The sequence below is a fragment of the Dendropsophus ebraccatus genome, chromosome 4, assembly GCF_027789765.1.
Source record: "Dendropsophus ebraccatus isolate aDenEbr1 chromosome 4, aDenEbr1.pat, whole genome shotgun sequence".
Lineage (NCBI taxonomy): Eukaryota > Metazoa > Chordata > Amphibia > Anura > Hylidae > Dendropsophus > Dendropsophus ebraccatus.
In genome coordinates, this window is record NC_091457.1 from 141,359,434 (window position 1) to 141,378,417 (window position 18,984).

General features: G+C 43.1%; 1 protein-coding gene across 2 annotated transcripts in view; it reads right to left on the minus strand.

The window, feature by feature from the left end:
* LOC138788862 (target of Myb1 membrane trafficking protein-like) overlaps positions 1 to 18,761 on the minus strand; it is a 52,565-nt gene extending 33,804 nt beyond the window's left edge. Inside the window, exons 1-7 of one of the 2 annotated variants that reach the window (XM_069967221.1) lie at positions 18,601 to 18,761; positions 7,244 to 7,328; positions 6,369 to 6,447; positions 5,383 to 5,532; positions 3,210 to 3,344; positions 2,171 to 2,329; positions 457 to 573 (exon numbers count right to left, since the gene is read on the minus strand). In XM_069967221.1, coding sequence (XP_069823322.1) covers positions 457 to 573; positions 2,171 to 2,329; positions 3,210 to 3,344; positions 5,383 to 5,532; positions 6,369 to 6,447; positions 7,244 to 7,328; positions 18,601 to 18,652 — 777 coding nt within the window. In that variant the 5' untranslated portion in view covers positions 18,653 to 18,761. Of the gene's footprint in view, positions 1 to 456; positions 574 to 2,170; positions 2,330 to 3,209; positions 3,345 to 5,382; positions 5,533 to 6,368; positions 6,448 to 7,243; positions 7,329 to 7,951; positions 7,974 to 18,600 lie in introns of those variants that run through there. The other variant, XM_069967222.1, reaches the window with a different exon arrangement.
* Between the last annotated feature and the right edge of the window lie 223 nt (positions 18,762 to 18,984).

The window sequence follows — 18,984 nt, forward strand, 5'->3', positions numbered from 1 at the left end:
GTGTGTGTGTGTATGTATGTGTATGTGTATATATACATATAAATATCTATCTATCTATCTATCTATTTATCTCATGTGCCCACGCAGTTGCTGTGTACTATCATTGAGGGAGACCACTTATCAGGTTGCAATATATCATACTGCAAGAAGGTGTTAAAAACAGTTCTTATGAGGACAACCTCTGTCCTTGTGCCCTACTAAGAGAAGTGGATGTGATAAGGGTGGGCCCCCTGCTCATGCCAGAATGTAAAACCACTTTATATTAGTGTCCCCTGTGCTAGTAGGCATGAGCCATTTTTGCTTCACCTAATGACCCCCCCCTTTTAGTACAACACTGCAGGGCAGCTGTATAGCTGGCTGTGCATCCCCCCCCCCCCAACAAAATCAGCTGTCACTTTCATTACACATACATCAAAGAACAAAGTTTTATGGAGGAAGAGTTTTCCCAGCCCCTACCTGCAGTAACTCCAGATCAGACTGTGTTGCCTTCTGTGGAACCAACTCGGTCAACATCTCCGACATGACTTTGACATTTCCGTTCACCACCTCCAATTCACTGCGCAGCTTTGCGATCTGCCAAAGGCATTAAATAATGTGTACATTGCTTTAATACAGTTTGATGACTTTGCAATATAGCAACTGAAATACATGTATAATTTTTTATTTATCTACTATTATATGTCTCTGCTGCCACCCACCTTGTTGTCAGGAACTGCAGGGCTGCCCAAGTGGTAGTCCCCCCTCCCCTGCTCTGATCAAGCTCTACTGATACTGGTGCTGCATATTCTTCTGCATTAGAACAGGGGTAGGGAACCTTGGCTCTTTAGCTGTTGCAAAACTGCAAAAAACTGCTAAAGCTTTGGCTGTCCAGGCATGATGGGGGTTGTAATTTTGTATATTGGGAAGGCTGGCTGTCAGAACAAGTCAAAGGGGTACTCCAGAGAGTAGAAAGGTGTCATAGTGACGTAAGTGCTCTCACAGCTGTTTTAGAGACACGGAATTGCTACTGAAGTGAAAAGGAAGCCTTGATACACTAAATACACTAAATCTCACCTCGACTTTCTGTGTTACTAGAGACCGATTCCCCCCCCCCCCCCAACAGCCAGTGTATAGTATAGGAGACTTTATCACATAAAGGAGAATTTAGAGGATTTTTTTTGAAGGGAACGGAGTACATTTTGGTAAATGAAGCTATTTAAAAATATATGTGACAAATCACATGGAGGGAAGATGTTTGACCATATCAAATATTTCTATGGACAACTCCATTACCATCCCATATAGATATCTAGATATACTGAGACAAAGAGACTCTACACAAGGCCATATCTAATATGTTCATAATCCAGCACTGTTTGCAAGCATTAAATGTTACTTTACACAATAAAATAAATTGGAATCAACACTAACACTTTATTGGCAAATAAGATAGAGATAATACAGATGGTTGTCACCCGGCCCAGCTAGGGGGTGACATGTTGCACAGCAAAGTCTTTGTAATGTGGTTAATGGCAGAATCTGCAGCCGTCATCATCAGAAATCTTTATTTGCATTTTTAATTTTAGCACAGGAACAGAATTGGTATTCGCTTTCATGATATATTAGGAATATATTACTTTAGTACAGCAAGATATCCTGTAAGGCTCCTCTATATAGGATCTGACGCTCTAGGCTGGAAACAATCCATACATTATTTAGTAATGGAGGAGATTGCATTGTAATTAGTTTATGTGAAACTATGCAAAATGAAATCACTATAATGTCAGGGAAACGGAGGACCTCGGGGAACAAGAGCTAGCCCACCTACCTTGCAATGCAGTTGATCTTTATGGCTACTAATAGTATTATAATGTTACCATTCTTAATCCCTCTATCTAATGTAAATGGACACTGCCACTTTAAAAACATGGTGTAAAGTGAAACTGGCTCAGTTGCCCCTAGAAACCAATCAGATTCCATGTTTTATTTTCCAAAGAGTCTGTGAGGAATGAAAGGTGGAATCCGATTGGTTGCTAGGGGCAACTGAGACAGTTTCACTTTACACCATGGTTGATAAATCTCCCCTATTGTTTCTAGGACATGTCGAAATTTTTTTTTTTTTTTTTTTTTTAAGTGACAGGGACATTAAAGATATGATATCTTTTTGCTTATAACAGGAGCTTCCACTTACCTGTTCAGATGTGGGGATTATTGGGGCATCGCCTGCAGTTCCTGGCTGAAGCTGACTCGTGTAAGGGGGCGGCGCAGGGCGACTAACTGATCCGCCTCTTTGAACGGTATCAGAGGGTGGCAAATCCGGCCGCGGCACAACTTCAGGTTTGATGGAACTCTAAAGGGGGAAATAATTGGACAATCTTCTTTATATACAGTACAAAAAACGTGGAAGTAACTGCAATGTGTGTGAATATATGTATACGTCTTCTTGCATATTCACATATAATTTAGTGTAATACATGTTACACAGTGGTGTAGCTATAAGGGTCACAGTGACCCGAAGACTAAGCTGCTCATGTTAAATTATTGTACCTGGACTAAAGTATACACATAAGTATACACATAGACATAGCAACACATCATATGCAACTATCCAACACATTGAGGCAACCCTGCTACAGCATTCTACCATGCTGCTCCCCCATGCCGCCTCCTATATACATTGCAGAAGTATTGGAGCTTTACTACACAGGAGCTATTTCTTGTTATGAACCATTCTCCCTTGAGATATATAGATATATAATATTCTACTGCCACAGTTTATTAAAGTGCGTGAGCGTCATTGGCTGTATCCATATTTTCCAGACAACCTTAGAGTTTTATCCAAGTTCAGCAGCCGCCGCTAATCAAATGCCGATCGTTCGGGTTCGGATGGACTCGAACTCGAACCTGGTTCGCTCATCTCTAGCTTTGATGTATATAGGTTCTGTGCTTTATAACCTGTATTCCATGTAGACTTAGACTGGGTTCACACTTTGTTTTTGCAATCTGTTTTTATTACTATCACTTTGTATTACCTTGTATCACCTTGTCTAGTCTAGATATTATCTAATCTCCATTCCTGTATCACATACATAACAGTTATCACTTGGGTATATAAATTATATCCATATATCCAATGTGAACTCATTCCTAGTACATCTGGATACAACCTACTGCTAGTCATCCGGTTTTGTGAGGGTGTATATGTGTAAATACCACAATCTTTAACTTACAGGCTGCGGTGTGTGAATAGGAGAGAGCGTGTCCAGATCTGTCATTGGAAACTCAAGTCCCTTCCGTCTCAGGTCCTCGTATACGGTGACCACCCCGGTTAGATCCGGACTGCTGCGGAATGCATCTGCCCATGCCTGTGCCAGAATCAGACAACAAACACATGAGTAAAACCCAAGATAAAGCATATACCAAGAAAAAAAAAAAATAATAATAATAAAATAAAAAATAACAAATTATATATATATATATATATATATATATATATATATATATACACACACACACACATATATATATTTTTAACATAATACGTTTTGACTTATTACTTAATAATATTATACCATGCACTTAAAGGGTTTTTGCTTTTATCCAAAAATAGCACCACCCCTGACCTCAGGTTATAAGTGGTATTACAACTTGGCTCCAATCACTTTAATAAAACTAAACTGCAATGCTACACGCTAACAAGACAAGAGCGGCGCTGTTTCTGGAAGAAATCACCCATGTTTTTTCAATCTGCTTGCCCCTTTAAAGGCTTAAAGGGGTAGTGCGGCGCTAAAAAATTATTCACAGAATAACACACATTACAAAGTTATACAACTTTGTAATGTATGTTATGTCTGTGAATCGCCCCCTTCCCGTGTCCCACCACCCCCGCCCGTGTACCCAGAAGTGTGATGTGCATTATACATTACCTGATCCGTATCGAGGGCCGTCCGCCATTTTGTGCCAAACGTCATCTTTGGACGCACGGCCGAATCCCTGCCGCCGTCCCCCCTCCGCCGCGTCACAACTGTGCTCAGCCGCGATTGGCTGAGCACAGTTATGCTCAGCCAATCGCGGCTGAGCAGCTGATGATGCGGCACATCACACTTCCGGGTACACGGGTGGGGGTGGTGGGACACGGGAAGGGGGCGATTCACAGACATAACATAAATTACAAAGTTGTATAATTTTGTAATGTGTGTTATTCTGTGAATGATTTTTTAGCGCCGCACTACCCCTTTAACGCACATTGTAACAAGGTTTTGCCATTTATACTTGCTGTACATTTGCCTATATAGTTATAGTTCAGGTATAATAACAGAATATGCTCTGCAATACTATATATAACACACGTGTATATATGTTTTACATGATTATTCTACAATATTAATAAATAAAAATGTAACCTTTCTCCTCCTAAAAAGATGATTTTGTCACTAATAGTCGGTGACATTTCTCTGTCAATTGATTAAGAAATTTCAGCCGACGTAATAAACAGCAGCGACATTTAAAAATGACAGCGTCTGTCCTCTACAGAGCTACATCTAATTTATGGGACTCTAATTAAATACATGAAACATTCCCTATAATACCACTCATAAGAATACAATATATTCTTACAGAAAAGGTAATAATATAGATTGTCTGTCGTGTTGTTTCTTGTAACTCTTTGCTGCCATCAAGTGGTAGCTATGAAATATATACACTAGAAACTACAGGTGCTCATAGAGTACTATTACACCAAGCGATTTTTTGATAACTAACGATAAATGATCTCAAACAACCGCTAAGGCAAACGACCCGAAATCGTTCGCCCAATTACACGGGATGATGATCGTTACTTATGATCGTTCTTGCGGTCGTTTTGACGTCGCTATGGCGTACGTTTCAGCTATGACTTCTTATTACACCGAACGATGTGCGAACGATCAAACGATAAAAATAGGTCAGAATTCTATCAAACGACCAACGATTTCTTGTTGGTCGTTTAATCATTGTCTGCTATTACACAAAATGATTATCGTTTAAATCCAAACGATCTAACAATTTTTCGAACGATAATCGTCCTGTGTAATAAGGCCCTTACACCAGGGATGGGGAACCTGCGGTCCTCCAGCTGTTGTAAAACTACAATTCCCATCATGCCTGGAAGCTTTGGCTGTCCAGGCATGATGGGAATTGTAGTTTTGCAATAGGTGGAGAGGCAAAGATCCCCATCCTTCTCTTACACGTTAGATGATGTCTGTGGACATATAATATATATATATATATATATATATATATATATATATATATATATATATATATATACATATATACACACACTTACACAAGTCATAAATATTTTCCATAGGCTCAGTCACATCAATACAAGCTGTAATATTTTATAGTGTTCCCATTCCGTACCTGTATCAAATTCAGCACTTTATCAATGACTATGGTCGGGGGGTTGTTTTTAGGCAGGATCGTCCTTACTAACACCCCCTCGACAAATTCCTGGCTAGCTGCCAATACATGAAAGCGGTGGCCACAGTTCTTCACACAAGCCTCCAGTATCTAGAAGACAGAACACAGCCGTAGGATTATTATACATGTTATATTATACATGCTATTACCAACATAACGTTTTACAATATGTCTCCTTTAGGAACTTGCTCGAGACCTCCGGGTTAGGAATCAATTATGTAAGACCATGTTCACACTGCATATATTTAAATTTATTGAAGCTCCTGATGTACATACTAAACAAGTATACTACACTGTTTTTTTACCCATAAACTCACGTGATATCAGTTTGCAATATACGTCAGTGTGCACGCTTTATGGGTCATTGCATAGAAGCCAATAAACATACTTGGTGGAAGCTCTTCCATTTATATAGTTAAAGAGGACCTGTCACCCGCCCGTGCCGGGGCAGAGCCTGGCCGACCCCCCGCTAGAGACCCTTATACTTACCTCGTACACGAAGTCCCGCTCCTGGAGCCGTTCCTGTTGCGGAGATATCACCGTCTGAAGCCCAGCGCGGGTGCATCAGACATAAGTCCGACAGTCATAGAGAATGAATGGAGCCGTCATTCTCTATGAGCGTCGGACTCATCTCTGATGCACCCGCGCTGGGCTTCAGACGGTGATATTTCGGCGGCGGGAGCGGCTTCAGGAGCGGGACTTCGTGTACGAGGTAAGTATAAGGGTCTCTAGCGGGGGGGGGTCGGCCAGGCTCTGCCCCGGCACGGGCGGGTGAGAGGTTCCCTTTAAAAGCCATTATTGTAGTGTGAACATGGCTGACGCCATATGGACACACTCGCTGTAGGACATGTACACTTGAGTAATACCTGCGCTATACTAAAGACTTATGTGCTCTCTAAACACAAGGGACCTGAGACAGAACTCACCGTTAAGGCCAGCATCACCTCCTGGAAGTTCTTATTTCCCGAAATCCTCTTCTTCAGAGCTCGGATGGCATCTTTAGGCCTAAGAGAGAACATTGGAGTCATTGACTAGCCAAAGACGTGATGAAAGAAGTATTCTTAAAGGGGTTGTCCAGCGAAAATATTTTTCTTTCAGATCAACTGGTGTCAGAAAGTTATATAGATTTGTAATTCACGTCCATTAAAAAATCTCAAGTCTTACAGTACTTATTAGCTGCTGTATGTCCTGCAGGAAATGTTTTATTTTTAGTCTGACACAGTGCTCTCTGCTGACATCTCTGGCCAAGACAGGAACTCTGTCTCTGTTTTCTATGAATCCCCATAGAGAACCTCTCCTGCTCTGGACAGTTCCTGTCTCAGCCAGAGATGTCAGCAGAGAGCACTGTATCAGACTGAAAATAAAACATTTCCTGAATGACATGTAGTAGCTGATAACTACTGGAAGACTTTCGATTTTTTTAATAAAAGTAATTAAAAATCTATATAACTTTATGACACCAGTTGATTTGAAAGAAAAAGATTTTTGATGAACAACCCCTTTAAGGCCCCCATATACGTTATACTAAAGTGTCGGATATGATGGCCTTTCACTGCGCGACCCTTCTCTACATATCATCTGTCAATGGAGACTCCGGACACCCCCCATATATGCTCTCGAAGGGATAAGCCGGCTCCAGAGCTGTCTGGCTGTGGCTTATCCCTCCTCTGCTTTTAGAAAACAAATGAATGTTAGGCCATAGAGAACATTCGGGGAAGACAGGAGCTGAACGATCCTCGATCCTCGATAAAACGATAGTTTTTGAAGGTGCACAGGCACCATTAGTGTTAAGTATCATTACCCTTCCTCAGTCTCGTTGATGATGTCACATATCTCCATGTTCAGGGCCCAGTCTTCCGAGCGTAGAGATCCATCTGTTGCTTTTTCTGAAACAGTAAAAATAATGTAAGGTTTTTACAAGTTTTTTTATTTGTGACATAAAATCCCAAAATCCCAATGCTCCTAAACCAGGCCCAGCCACAACAATACCCTTAGCACTACAGTATTTTACTGAGAATACCCCTATAACTGAGTATATACGGACACTTTATTATGTGAAATGAATCATATTTCAAATGTACAAGCATTTCTGATAATGTCCTGTATGAGAGATATAGGTTCACTAATCCCCATGTGCCTGCATTGTTTTCATAACCTGTTGGCCTTTGTTACGACCCACTAAGGTGGGCCAGGCATGCTCAGCTCTACTGAAGTACTGGCAGCTGGTCTCCACCAAACCTGCAGGCAAAGGGGATTGTGGGAATGCGTGTGCACTGTTACATAGCAACAGCAGGGTCACAGTTCAGAAAGGAAACCAGAAAGTGACTAGCTCCATGAGGGAGAAAAACAGTACAGGGGTGTGAGTTACTTTACTAAAGACAGCACATTTGTACTCCATTACATATATGTATGCTGTACACATCTGATTTTACCAACTCTGCTTCATGCTACAATCCCTTTAAATGATGATGCTACTCCCCACCACAAGAATCGCCCTTATTGGACTGACCGTTAGGTTCTACAACCACAGTAGCTTCTCCCCTTTTTGTCCTTTAAACACTAAGGGGGAGATTTATCAAAAATGGTGTAAAGTGAAACTGTCTCAGTTGCCCCTAGCAACCAATCAGATTCCACCTTTCATTCCTCACAGACTCTTTGGAAAATGAAAGGTGGAATCTGATTGGTTGCTAGGGGCAACTGAGACAGTTTCACTTTACACCATGTTTGATCTCTCCCCCATATTAATATGTAGCATGACCCTGGTGAATTTAGTACATTCCTACAGTGATATAGAAGCATGCTATCCCCGTATTGTGCACAGTGCAAGAATCCATAACTTAAAGGATTTATGCAATTCGGAGAATTCAGCTGACACTGAATGAATGAGAAGCATTTCATAGACCATGGTTACCACACCACGCCCAATGCTGGAAAAACCTTCATCCTTTCCCTTTAACAAAAGCCTCTTGGACCCAGACTGAGCTACAGAAAGGGCGTCTGCTGATCCGAGAACAACAATCTGAGGCCTGAGCTGGCACCACTCGGGAACATTCCTGCAACTGGATAGTCCCCGATCCAGATTATATTCCTGGAGCCGTCTGCAGCCACGATATGAGTAATGTTACAAAGCTACAGAAAGCAAAGAACAATTCACCAGGCTGTCCTATACCTTCCTAGGAGGGATATCTGGCTATTCCCATGTTTTGAGACTCGTAACTGAGGCTCTACGGACCCCTCTCTTGCATATTCAATTTTTTAGCGGGCAATGTATCAGTGGGGACTCTTGAATTTCTTTATTGATCTACCTGAGCTCAGTGATTGTTGTGTTTTGTTGGTCTACTTTTCACTGCCCCCACTAGCCAGAATCCTGCTCCACACTGATGAGGGGCAAATACCCTGAAACAGCTGTCTGTGGATGGGTGGATGGATGTCTGTCTTTGGTATTTTCCTTGTCATGTCCCAATACTTGCAACTGAGTTAGACTTTGACGCAAAAGGGGCTACCCTGATATTTCCCTATTTGTGTCCCATTTCTGAGTTGAACTAAAATAAGCATTCTACATTTATTTTTTTATACCTCCCCCCACTGCAGGCTGCCACATATACTTAGCAATGATGATCGGTGTCCCGCGGTGCTGCTTCAGTCCGGTCCTTTAGCACTGTTCAAATTCCGCGCGCGGTGACGTCACGGCTCTTCTGACCACTCTTCTTTCTTCAGGGCAATTGAAGGATGGAAGTCAGGGTCTACAATGCATCTCTATGACAGTAATAGAGATGTATTAGAGACTCTGACTTCCTGCCTCTCTAGCTGCAGGCCAGTCGGCAAAGCGGTCACATAGTCGCGTGCAGGATTTGTATGGCGCAGCAAGACCGGACTGAAGCCGGGCCACCGATCATCAATAGTAAGTATATGCGCCAGCCTGAAATTCTTCTTTACAGGGGCTACGTATCAGGGTGGTTTGGTGATCTCCTCACTTGGAGGCACTCCTTAGCAATGGTTTCCTTCCCAGAAGGGATATCTGGCTATTCCCGTGTTTTGAGACTCGGAACTGAGGCTTCATTGACTCCCTTTTTTTTAATGTCCTATACTAAACTAGAACTGGATTTACTGCATTACTGACATGTTGTAATAGCGCCTACAGAGTCCGGGACCACGCTGCGGCTGCTACACATAAATACGGTGACCAATAACTGCACCATAAACCTAATAAAATACAATATTATTTAGTAGCAGTCCTTCATGCTAATGGTAAAAGTGTCCAACTATAAAGAAACAAAACCAAAAAAAAAAAATCCTCGGTAATATAACACACGACTTTAAGGACAATCCCTTGTTGTGTTCAGAGCATCTTCTAATGCCTGTGACCTTTGACTCTACATTCTAGTCACATACCAGCAGTAACAAGCCTTTATAAGAGTGGTTAGAAGGAATGCATCATCTTTAGGGTATGTTCACATGGGTGGATGTGTAGGACACAAACCCTCAGCATGTTACAGTAGCGGCAAAGTGGAAAAAAAATTGTGCTCAGGGTGCAGCCGTAAAAAAAAATCCTATACTCCCCCATCGATGCTGTCTTGGGGTTGGCATCTGCTACAACTACTTGCCTGTGTCAGTGCTGGAACAAGAAGCAGCGTCCCGACACAAGAAAGTACCTTGCAGCAGGGAGCAACACTCCAACAGCAGCAGGGGAACAGGGAAGGTAAGTATAGGATTACTTTCCCACTTAACCGTGCCCTGAGTGCAATTCGATAGAAAAAATCTTGAGATTAAAGAATACACCTATGGGTGGATGTTTTCACCTCTCTTCCAGCTTCATTGATGTACAGAGATTCGGCAGGACTTTTTTTTTTTTTTTTTACTTAAAATTATACATAAAATTAAGACTTATAAATATATCGGCCAAACATATTTACATGGTACTGGGGAAAATGGAGCTGAGAGGTTCCCATTAATGCCATCAACTGGGTACATACCTCAAAAGAGCAGACTTTACTATATACGTACCTAACCACTATACTTCACTATATACAGTATTTTCCTGTGTATAAGACTACTTTTTAACCCAGGAAAATCTCAAAAGTCAGGGGTCGTCTTATATGCCGGCTGGCGTCCTATCGGGCAGCTGCTGAAAAACTTTGGAACCGGACTGGAGAATCTGCGGTCGCCACATATGGTGGGGGAGCTAAAAAACAGCTACATCCCCGCCGTATGCTGCAACCGTATAAAGGGCAGAGCAAGCGCCTGTCGTCCTGGGTATGGAAAAAGGAGATACGGTAGAGTGGCGTTGTACCCAGAAAAACACACCTCTTTCACCCGTCTAGCCCACCCTTGTATCCTACCAGTATTACTGTACCTCCTTCTCTGCCTCTCAGATCTCGCTGCTGTCTGATGCTTTTTATTAATTTGATGTGTGATGGAAGAGTATACGGCGAGTATATACCAAACTCTTACTGGAAAAGTTGGGTGTCATCTTATATGCCGGAAAATACGGTACTTACCCAACCACTAAGTACACAAGATAACTAGTACAAAACATGTCTATTGTAAGGGGGATGAAGCTAAACAATACCGCCAGAGTGAACACCTCTTCTCCGGTTTCTCCAGACTCATGTTCTCCTGGCTTCCTTCTTTAGTTCCTCTTGCTTTTACTTTTTCTCCTACTTGCATTATGTAAGGAGAGCAAAGAGTTTCAATTCACTTTAATTGATTACCACATATCCATCTACTTATTGTCCCTGTCCTGGCTGCTGGAGAGGATGATGGCAGGGGGACACTGAGGGACACAGGGCACTGGAGGGACACTGAGCATCCCTCTGCCATCATCCTCTCCAGCAGCCACAGCCCGCACAGCTCTGGGAGTCGGGTCGTGACATCACCATGTTATCCAGGAAGTGACATCACCATGTTATCCAGGAAGTGACATCACCATGTTATCCAGGAAGTGAAGCCTTGATGCAGTAGTAAGTGCAGGGAAAAAAAGCACTTTATAAGCATTTCCTGTAAAAAGTGTATATTGGGGATTTGTGTTGGGGGCAATACAATACTTTAATAAATATTTTAACCGGACTTCTTCTTTAACCTCCTCACACCACAGGTGCTTTTGTTTTTTCTTTCCCACCTTATACTTTTGCAAATTCTGTTTTTAATTAGGCCTTATTCATGTATGGGAGAGATTGGATGAGAGAGACTACAACACCTGCTGTCTAACCACCCAGATGCTGCCGATGCTTTTGACCATGGCATCTAAATTGCCAGTTTCAGAATTATCGCTGATCCTGACAGCTACCAGCAGGTGTTAGCTGCAGTATATAGCCAGAACGCACTGTGTATAGAGCAGGCTCATGATGAACAATGTCCTGTGGTACAAAGCTAACACAGCAAAATCATATTCTTCAAACTGGACAAAGCAGAAAACATGAACCCGCAGCGTTACAGGTCCCAAGAAGAGCAGTTCCTCTCGTGAGATCACACCCTACAGAAAGGAGATTCCTCTTGTGAAATAACCACTGTGCAACAGGTTACACAACTGAATAGACTTGGCACAAGCCCATGAGGTTATGGTATCATTCCCATTGTTTCCTTTAATAAAGTTAGATAGGTTTGCCCCCTCCTTTTCTTTTTACATTGAGTGGCAGAAGTAAGAGGTAACACAACCCCTCTGCTGCATCAGTGGCTGTGTCGGTAACTGCAGAACTGCTCAAGCCTTGATAATTGCAGTTATATATTACTGGTGCTACTCTATGCATTATTCAAGATACTGAGCCCCCCATGATGTATATCCTAATGAATATTAGCATTACACTTGGGGAAGCTGTCTGTGTCAGGAGCGCTGCGGACATGCATAAGAATAGACATCGGGGAGACTAGGTATCACTCTGCATACAACATCCCCAGCAATAAGTAACTGAAGCAGCAGGTAGAAGTACAGTAGTGAGAATTTGTTGGCAATAACTACAGGAAGACGAAATGTTTACTTTCACCAGGTACTTTCCTGAAGTGTGAACACCGCTCTAAAGTACACAATGGAAAAGTATTACGCCACCGTATCTAGTGTACATAAGAGTCTCCTGTTGGAGGCTATATGCACTCATGGGATTATGGGAAATTTTTAGCAGTTTAAAAAGATCCTAGAAAACTGACAAGTTCTGAGTACTGCGGAACAGAGCTGGTAATTCCCAAGCGAGTTTACAGCTGTAGGTTTACGGCAATGAAATTAAAGGGATTGTCTCACAAAATAATGTTATGCCCTTATCCTCAGGTCAGAGGATAACTGATCAAGGGTAAAAGAAGGGGGGCTGACTGCTAAGACCCCTTGTAATCTCATGAAGCAGAGTCTCCCCTGAGAACAGAACGGGGGTCACCCATGCATAAAGCCGCTCTATTCAGTCTCTAGGGAAGTCAGTGGAGACAGTGGAGTATAAGGGTCCTTTTACATGGGCCGATTATTGGCCAGGAGTGTCGCTAGAAACGCTCCTGCAGTCGATAATCCACCCATGTAAAAGTGACATTGATTATCGGCTGATCGCATCTTCTCTGCCTTCTTTAGGCTATGTTCACACAACGTCAAAGATAGAGAAAAGGCGTCCGATTTTCTTATTTTAAAAAACGGACGTTTTTGCCGCGAATTAACTGACTGCAATGGCAATGCATTGAAGTCAATGGGAAGACAGACGTCCAATAAACACAATGCATTGAATAATGGACGTTTTTACCGCGGACGTCAAAATAATAAACATGATCATTATTTTCGGACGTCTTTTGCAAACAGCGGATGCACCTAAAGTCCAACAAGTAACCCCAAACTAGAATAATGTACCAGCAGCCGTCATTGCAGTAAGGGAAGGCCTGACAGCTAAATAACGTCCGTCATTTTAGAGTCAAAATAACGGACGTTATTTTAAACGGAGTTGAAAAAACGTTGTGTGAACATAGCCTTAAAATGTATCTATCGTCCGCACATCATCTTGTGTAAGCAGGGGTTTGTGTGGCTGAGGAGGATAAAGGGAAACCGACAGCACATGTATATAGGATATGTATATATCAGTGCTATCAGTTTCCAGATCACAAGCAGCAGTGTATACTTACCAGCCACGCTGCTTGTGATCCGGCATCTGATAATTCAGTCTTCCGGCCTTAGCTGTAATTTCAGGCAGCCACCTCCTTCAGAATAATTGACAGAGAGACAGAGGAGGCGGAGGCTGTAGATACAGCCAGCGCGAGGACCGCAGAGCCAGATGCCGCATCACAAGCAGCGTGGCTGGTAAGTATAGACTGCTGTGTGTGATCTGAAAACTGACAACACAGATATGTATATATTGGGTATGGGATATGTATATATCTGTTCTGTCAGTTTCCAGGGCTGCATGAACAATACAAGGATCCCATGCAACCCATTTGCTTAATTTCTCATGCCATGTAAAGGCACCGCAAACGAGACGCTGATTGGCCCCACGGCTGAAAAATCTCTGTCTAAAAGGACCCTTAACACTTGGCTTTCTCCGGCAGCTCACCATTTAGCTGGGGGAGTCAGGTCCTGAGGATAGGGCATAACTTGACTTTGTAAGACAAACCCTTTGGCTGCGTTCACACTAAGTATATTTCAGTCAGTATATGTGTATTTCAGTCAGTATTGCAACCAAAACCAGGAGTGGATTAAAAACACAGAAAGGATCTGTTCACACAATGTTGAAATTGAGTGGATGGCCGCCATTTAATGGTAAATATTTGCTGTTATATTGAAATAATGGCCGTTATTTACGGTTATATGGCGGCCATCCCCTCAATTTCAACATTGTGTGAACAGATCCTTTCTGTGTTTTTAATCCACTCCTGGTTTTGGTTGCAATACTGACTGAAATATACGTAGTGTGAACCCAGCATTTAAGTGCAAGTTCCTCATATACAGCTCATAAAAAAAAAATAATAATCGGCTTTTTTTATTTATTTTTTTTCTCTTTCACCCCAGAAAAGTCAAAGGGGGATATTTATGAACATTACGCCGGAGGCGTATGCCAGGGAGAAGGTGCAGATCCGCCTCTTCTCCCTGGCGTACGCCATCTGTACGCCCCGCTCGCCCGATGGGCGGGGTGGCGGAGATTGACGAGACGGGCCTGCTCGCAGGCTGGAAGCAGGTGTAGAATTGGTACGCTGGGTGCAGATTCGGGCGCCCGGCCTGATTCACTAAGAGGCCGCAAAAAAGGGGCGGGGCTTATTATAAGACTGGTCTTCATAAATCCCTCCAATGTGTATATTAGCATTTGTCGTAGCAAAAAAAAAAAAAAAACCTGACCACGTGGAAAACAAAACAAAAAAAAAAGAATAAAAACTTTTTAGCATGAAAAAAAAGTATTTTTAAGGCTGAAAATACGGACCAACAAGAGTGCACACAACCTTATGTATTCTTCCATAATGGGGGTCAGAAACAAAAAAGAAGGCTTTTCATCCAATTTTTTCTTCTGTTGTATTATGATGGATCGCTTGGAGCAGGGGCATAGCTGGGATGGAGGGGGCATATAGGAAAACCATGTATAGTCATGTCCAGCCAATTTTTGCGACACCCAACATCCCCACAGAAAAAAAAAAAAATCCTGGCCAAGTATGTGCACAAACCCAAAAATATATTTTTGGAAGCAAGATCCTCTGAGAACGTCAGTAGCAAAAAGATGCCATGTGGAAGCATGTGGTTACAATCCAGGCATTGCTGACACAGAGGCTCATTGTTAGGCAGGAAGATAACAGTCTCTTCTCATGCTCCCTCCCTGCTGTATCACAGTCTTCTCTTCTGAGATCAATGGCCATCTCTGCAGAAATGTTAGTGACCGACCAATCCATAGCAACAAGGCTTCTGCAGCGACTACTCTAAAATACACAGGATCACGGAGGTCCAAGGTAGTCATCCCCCGCCTTCACTGCTGGTTGCTAGGCAACAGGTTGTATAGATATTGAATTCTTCATATATATGAATAAATTCTACAATTTAACTATATTCTAAGTGATTACTTCTGCCTTTTAGTTTCTTACAGGACATGTGGCGTCTGACTACAATCTGGTGAGAGCTTTTAAGCTCCTGGCCGGCTAATGTGCACAGGCTGCTATGGCTTCCATTCCTTTCAGTGACCTTTATGACAATTACAGTGGTGAAATAAACCGATAACTGCAGGGAAAACACCGCCATGCTATAGAGGAGTGTGGGATGTGAGGTAATAAACTCCGGCATGGCTCCGCAGCAGTGTAATATAATAGAGGAATGCCGAAGGAGTCATTCTTTAAAGGGTCTGTCCCAAGATAAACTATGTTCTATGTTCCTGACTACAACATATTAGAGGTTTTGATCAATTTGGGCCTGGATGCTGAGACCTCTACAGATCGGTAAAATAAGCCAGGAGAAGTGTTCAGGTAAGAGCTTCTCTGTGCAGGAGATTCTATAGAAAGTCCCCATCTCCTGCAGTGGGGAAAGAGGGTGAGAAGCACTGAGCTGAGCGCTTCTCCCTGCTTATTCTAGTGAGCAGTGGGGGTCGCATCACCCAGACTCTAGCATTGGGAAACTTTCCATATACTGTTGCAGGGATATAAAAAACAACATCTTTATTATTTTCTATATACCTGCATAAGTATATAAAAAGTTTCCCAATGCCGGAGTACCGCTTTAAAGGGTGTTAGAAAAACCTCAGCTACTTTGTCGCAAAAACAGTGCCACCCCTGTCCTAAGGTTATGTGTAATATTGCAATTCAGCAATGGAACTGCAAAAGCACACCCAAACTAAGGCCAATGGTGGCGCTGTTTCTAGAAGGGTGCGGCCATATTTTTCTGAGCCTGGATAAACTCTTTTAGGGTGCCTTCACACATACCGTATCGCTGCATATTTATCGCACAAAAATCGCACGATTTTGGCTCACTGAGAATTGGCTCAGTTGCCGCTAGCAACCAATCAGATTCCACCTTTCATTCCTCATTAATTCTTTAGAAAATGAAAGGTGGAATATGATTGGTTGCTAGGGGCAACTGAGCCAATTCTACTTTACACCATGTTTTATAAATCTCCCCCTATATGTCACCAGCCAGCAGGACAATGTAGTGTACAAGACAAATAACCAGTACAAAGTCCACAAGTCTCCTCTGTAACTGGGACATGCAGATCTGTGCGGCCGCTGTCTGACATCATACACTACAATACCACATGGCCGTGCCGAAGGGGGGAGGATAAACACTGACTAAGGGTATGTTCACACTGAGTAAAACAGGCAGAAAGTTCCGCAGCGGAATCCCACCTGTCTCAGTGTCCCATAGAGTGTCTAAGGGAGAGCGCAGAGGCTGGCGGGAATTCTGCCAGTTTTACTTCGTGTGAACGGAGCCAAAGAATTGACATGTCACTTCTCTTAAGTGGAGAGCGGTGGCAGCGGAGGAGCGCTCGCTTTCCCGTAGAGAAGCAGTGGCACATTGAGACAGGCGGGGTTCCAACTGTTTTACTCAGTGTGAACATACCCTAAAAGAGAAACTGTCTGTTGCCCATGGCAACCAATCACAGCCAAGCTTTCATTTCACATAGTGCTCTGGTGATTGGTTGCTACAGGCAACAGGTAGTTTCTCTTTTAGCCAAATGTGTGTAGACAAGTCACATGACACAGTACAGGCTGTTACCATGGATGCCATAGAGAATGAAAGGAGGGTAATTGCATCCAGGAGAACAGCGGCGATAGAGAGGAAGGTGAGTGTGTGTGTATATATATATATATATATATATATATATATATATATACATACACACACACACACACATATATACATATACTACAATTCCCATCAATCCTGGACAGCTAAAGCTACTATCTTTCAAAAACAGCGCCACCCCTGTCCTCGGGTTATATTGGGAATTACAATTACAATGGAACTCACGAACCACACTCAAACTGAGGCCAAAAAATGGTGCTGTTTCTAGAAGATAGCGGCCATGTTTTTCTGAGTAAGGATAACGGATAGAAAGCTAAAGGTTTGGCTGCCCAGGCATGATGGGAATTGTAGTTTGGCAACAGCTGGAGGAGTGACACCCCTGGTCTAGGGCATAACTAAGAGATCACAGGGGTCTGACTGTCTATGAACCAGACAAAGAGAGAAAATGACTAGAACTGCAGCCCGGAGCTCTTTTCTGCAGGGATTTTAGGGTCCTTATTCTGGAGATCACAGGGGTCCCCAGTGGTCACACCCCCACAATCTCTTAGTTTTGCCCCATCCTTTGCATAGGGAATAACTACCCCAGGTAGCATACTCCTTAAAGAAGTAGTTCAGCAAAAATGTTTTTCTTTCAAATGAACTGGTGCCAAAAAGTGCTAGAGATTAAAATTTATTTCTGTTGAAAAATCTCCCTCTCTTCCAGAACTTATCAGCTGCTGTATGTCCTGCAGGAAGTAGTGTATTCTTTCCAGTCTGCTGCCACCTCTGTCCATGTCAGGAACTGTCCAGAGCTGCAGCAAATCCACATAGAAAACCTCTCCTGCTCTCTAAACAGGAAAGAATACACCACTTCCTGCAGAACATACAGCAGCTGATAAGTACTGGAATATTTAAGATTTTTTTTAATAGAAGTAATTTACAAATTTGTACAGTTTTCCTGTGTTTTTATGATGACTGGGGGTCCCGCTGGTTTCCCCCACTGATCAGCTAGTTATCCCCTCCATTGATGACTATCACTGGCTACATAATATCTCGGTATCACACATACAGGACTGTTGCTCAGTGTTTAGTCAGCCACTAATGTTCTTAATAAATGGAACCCCTTTAAGAAGGACTAAGCAATCTCTTGCTGTAACTTCCTATCCAGTCTTATAAGCCGGGAGCAGAGTGGCCGCTGACAGGTACAGGTCACACAGTGCGGCTTTACGTATATTTACAGGGGGAAGTGAAGAATGACTGAGCCAGGTAGCCCCGCCCACCATGAGAATTCTCTACACCTGATTGGTGAAAAAACTATTGGCTGCACGCTGATTGGCTACCCGTTAAACCAACTCGCAGCCTATTGGTCAACTAAGTCTCGTAAGCCCGCAGTAATAGGCTGAGTCCTCCTAGTTAAGCAACTTCTCATTGGTTTAACAGGAAAGAACAAGTGGTCGTAAAACAATTGCCCTTCGCGCTGCACTTTACGCTTCTAGGCGCTCAGCACTCACCGATCCGCTGGCCCACCGGTGTCGCAAACGCGTTGCCCAATAGGAAATCCATAGTAGCCAGGCGGCGGCTGCAGCGGCTCCTCAATACCGACCAGCGCTTGTGATGTGAGACGTGATCACATGACACCCAGCCGACCTCCGTGCGCCACGCCCACCCTTGATTACGTTGCTCTGTGAATAGCTGTCACGCTGTCTGGTCACGCCCACACAGGAAACACGTGGTAATCGTAATGTTCAGTCAGCTGAGTGATAGGGCTGCTCTGCTGCCACCTATTGGCTGTTTGCGGGAACTGCAGGGCTTCACAAGCCCAGGCCTAGTTTCCATTATGTAGACATGAGGGGAGGCTCAGTATGGTCAGCACTGTATGCAGCATGTAAGTGTGC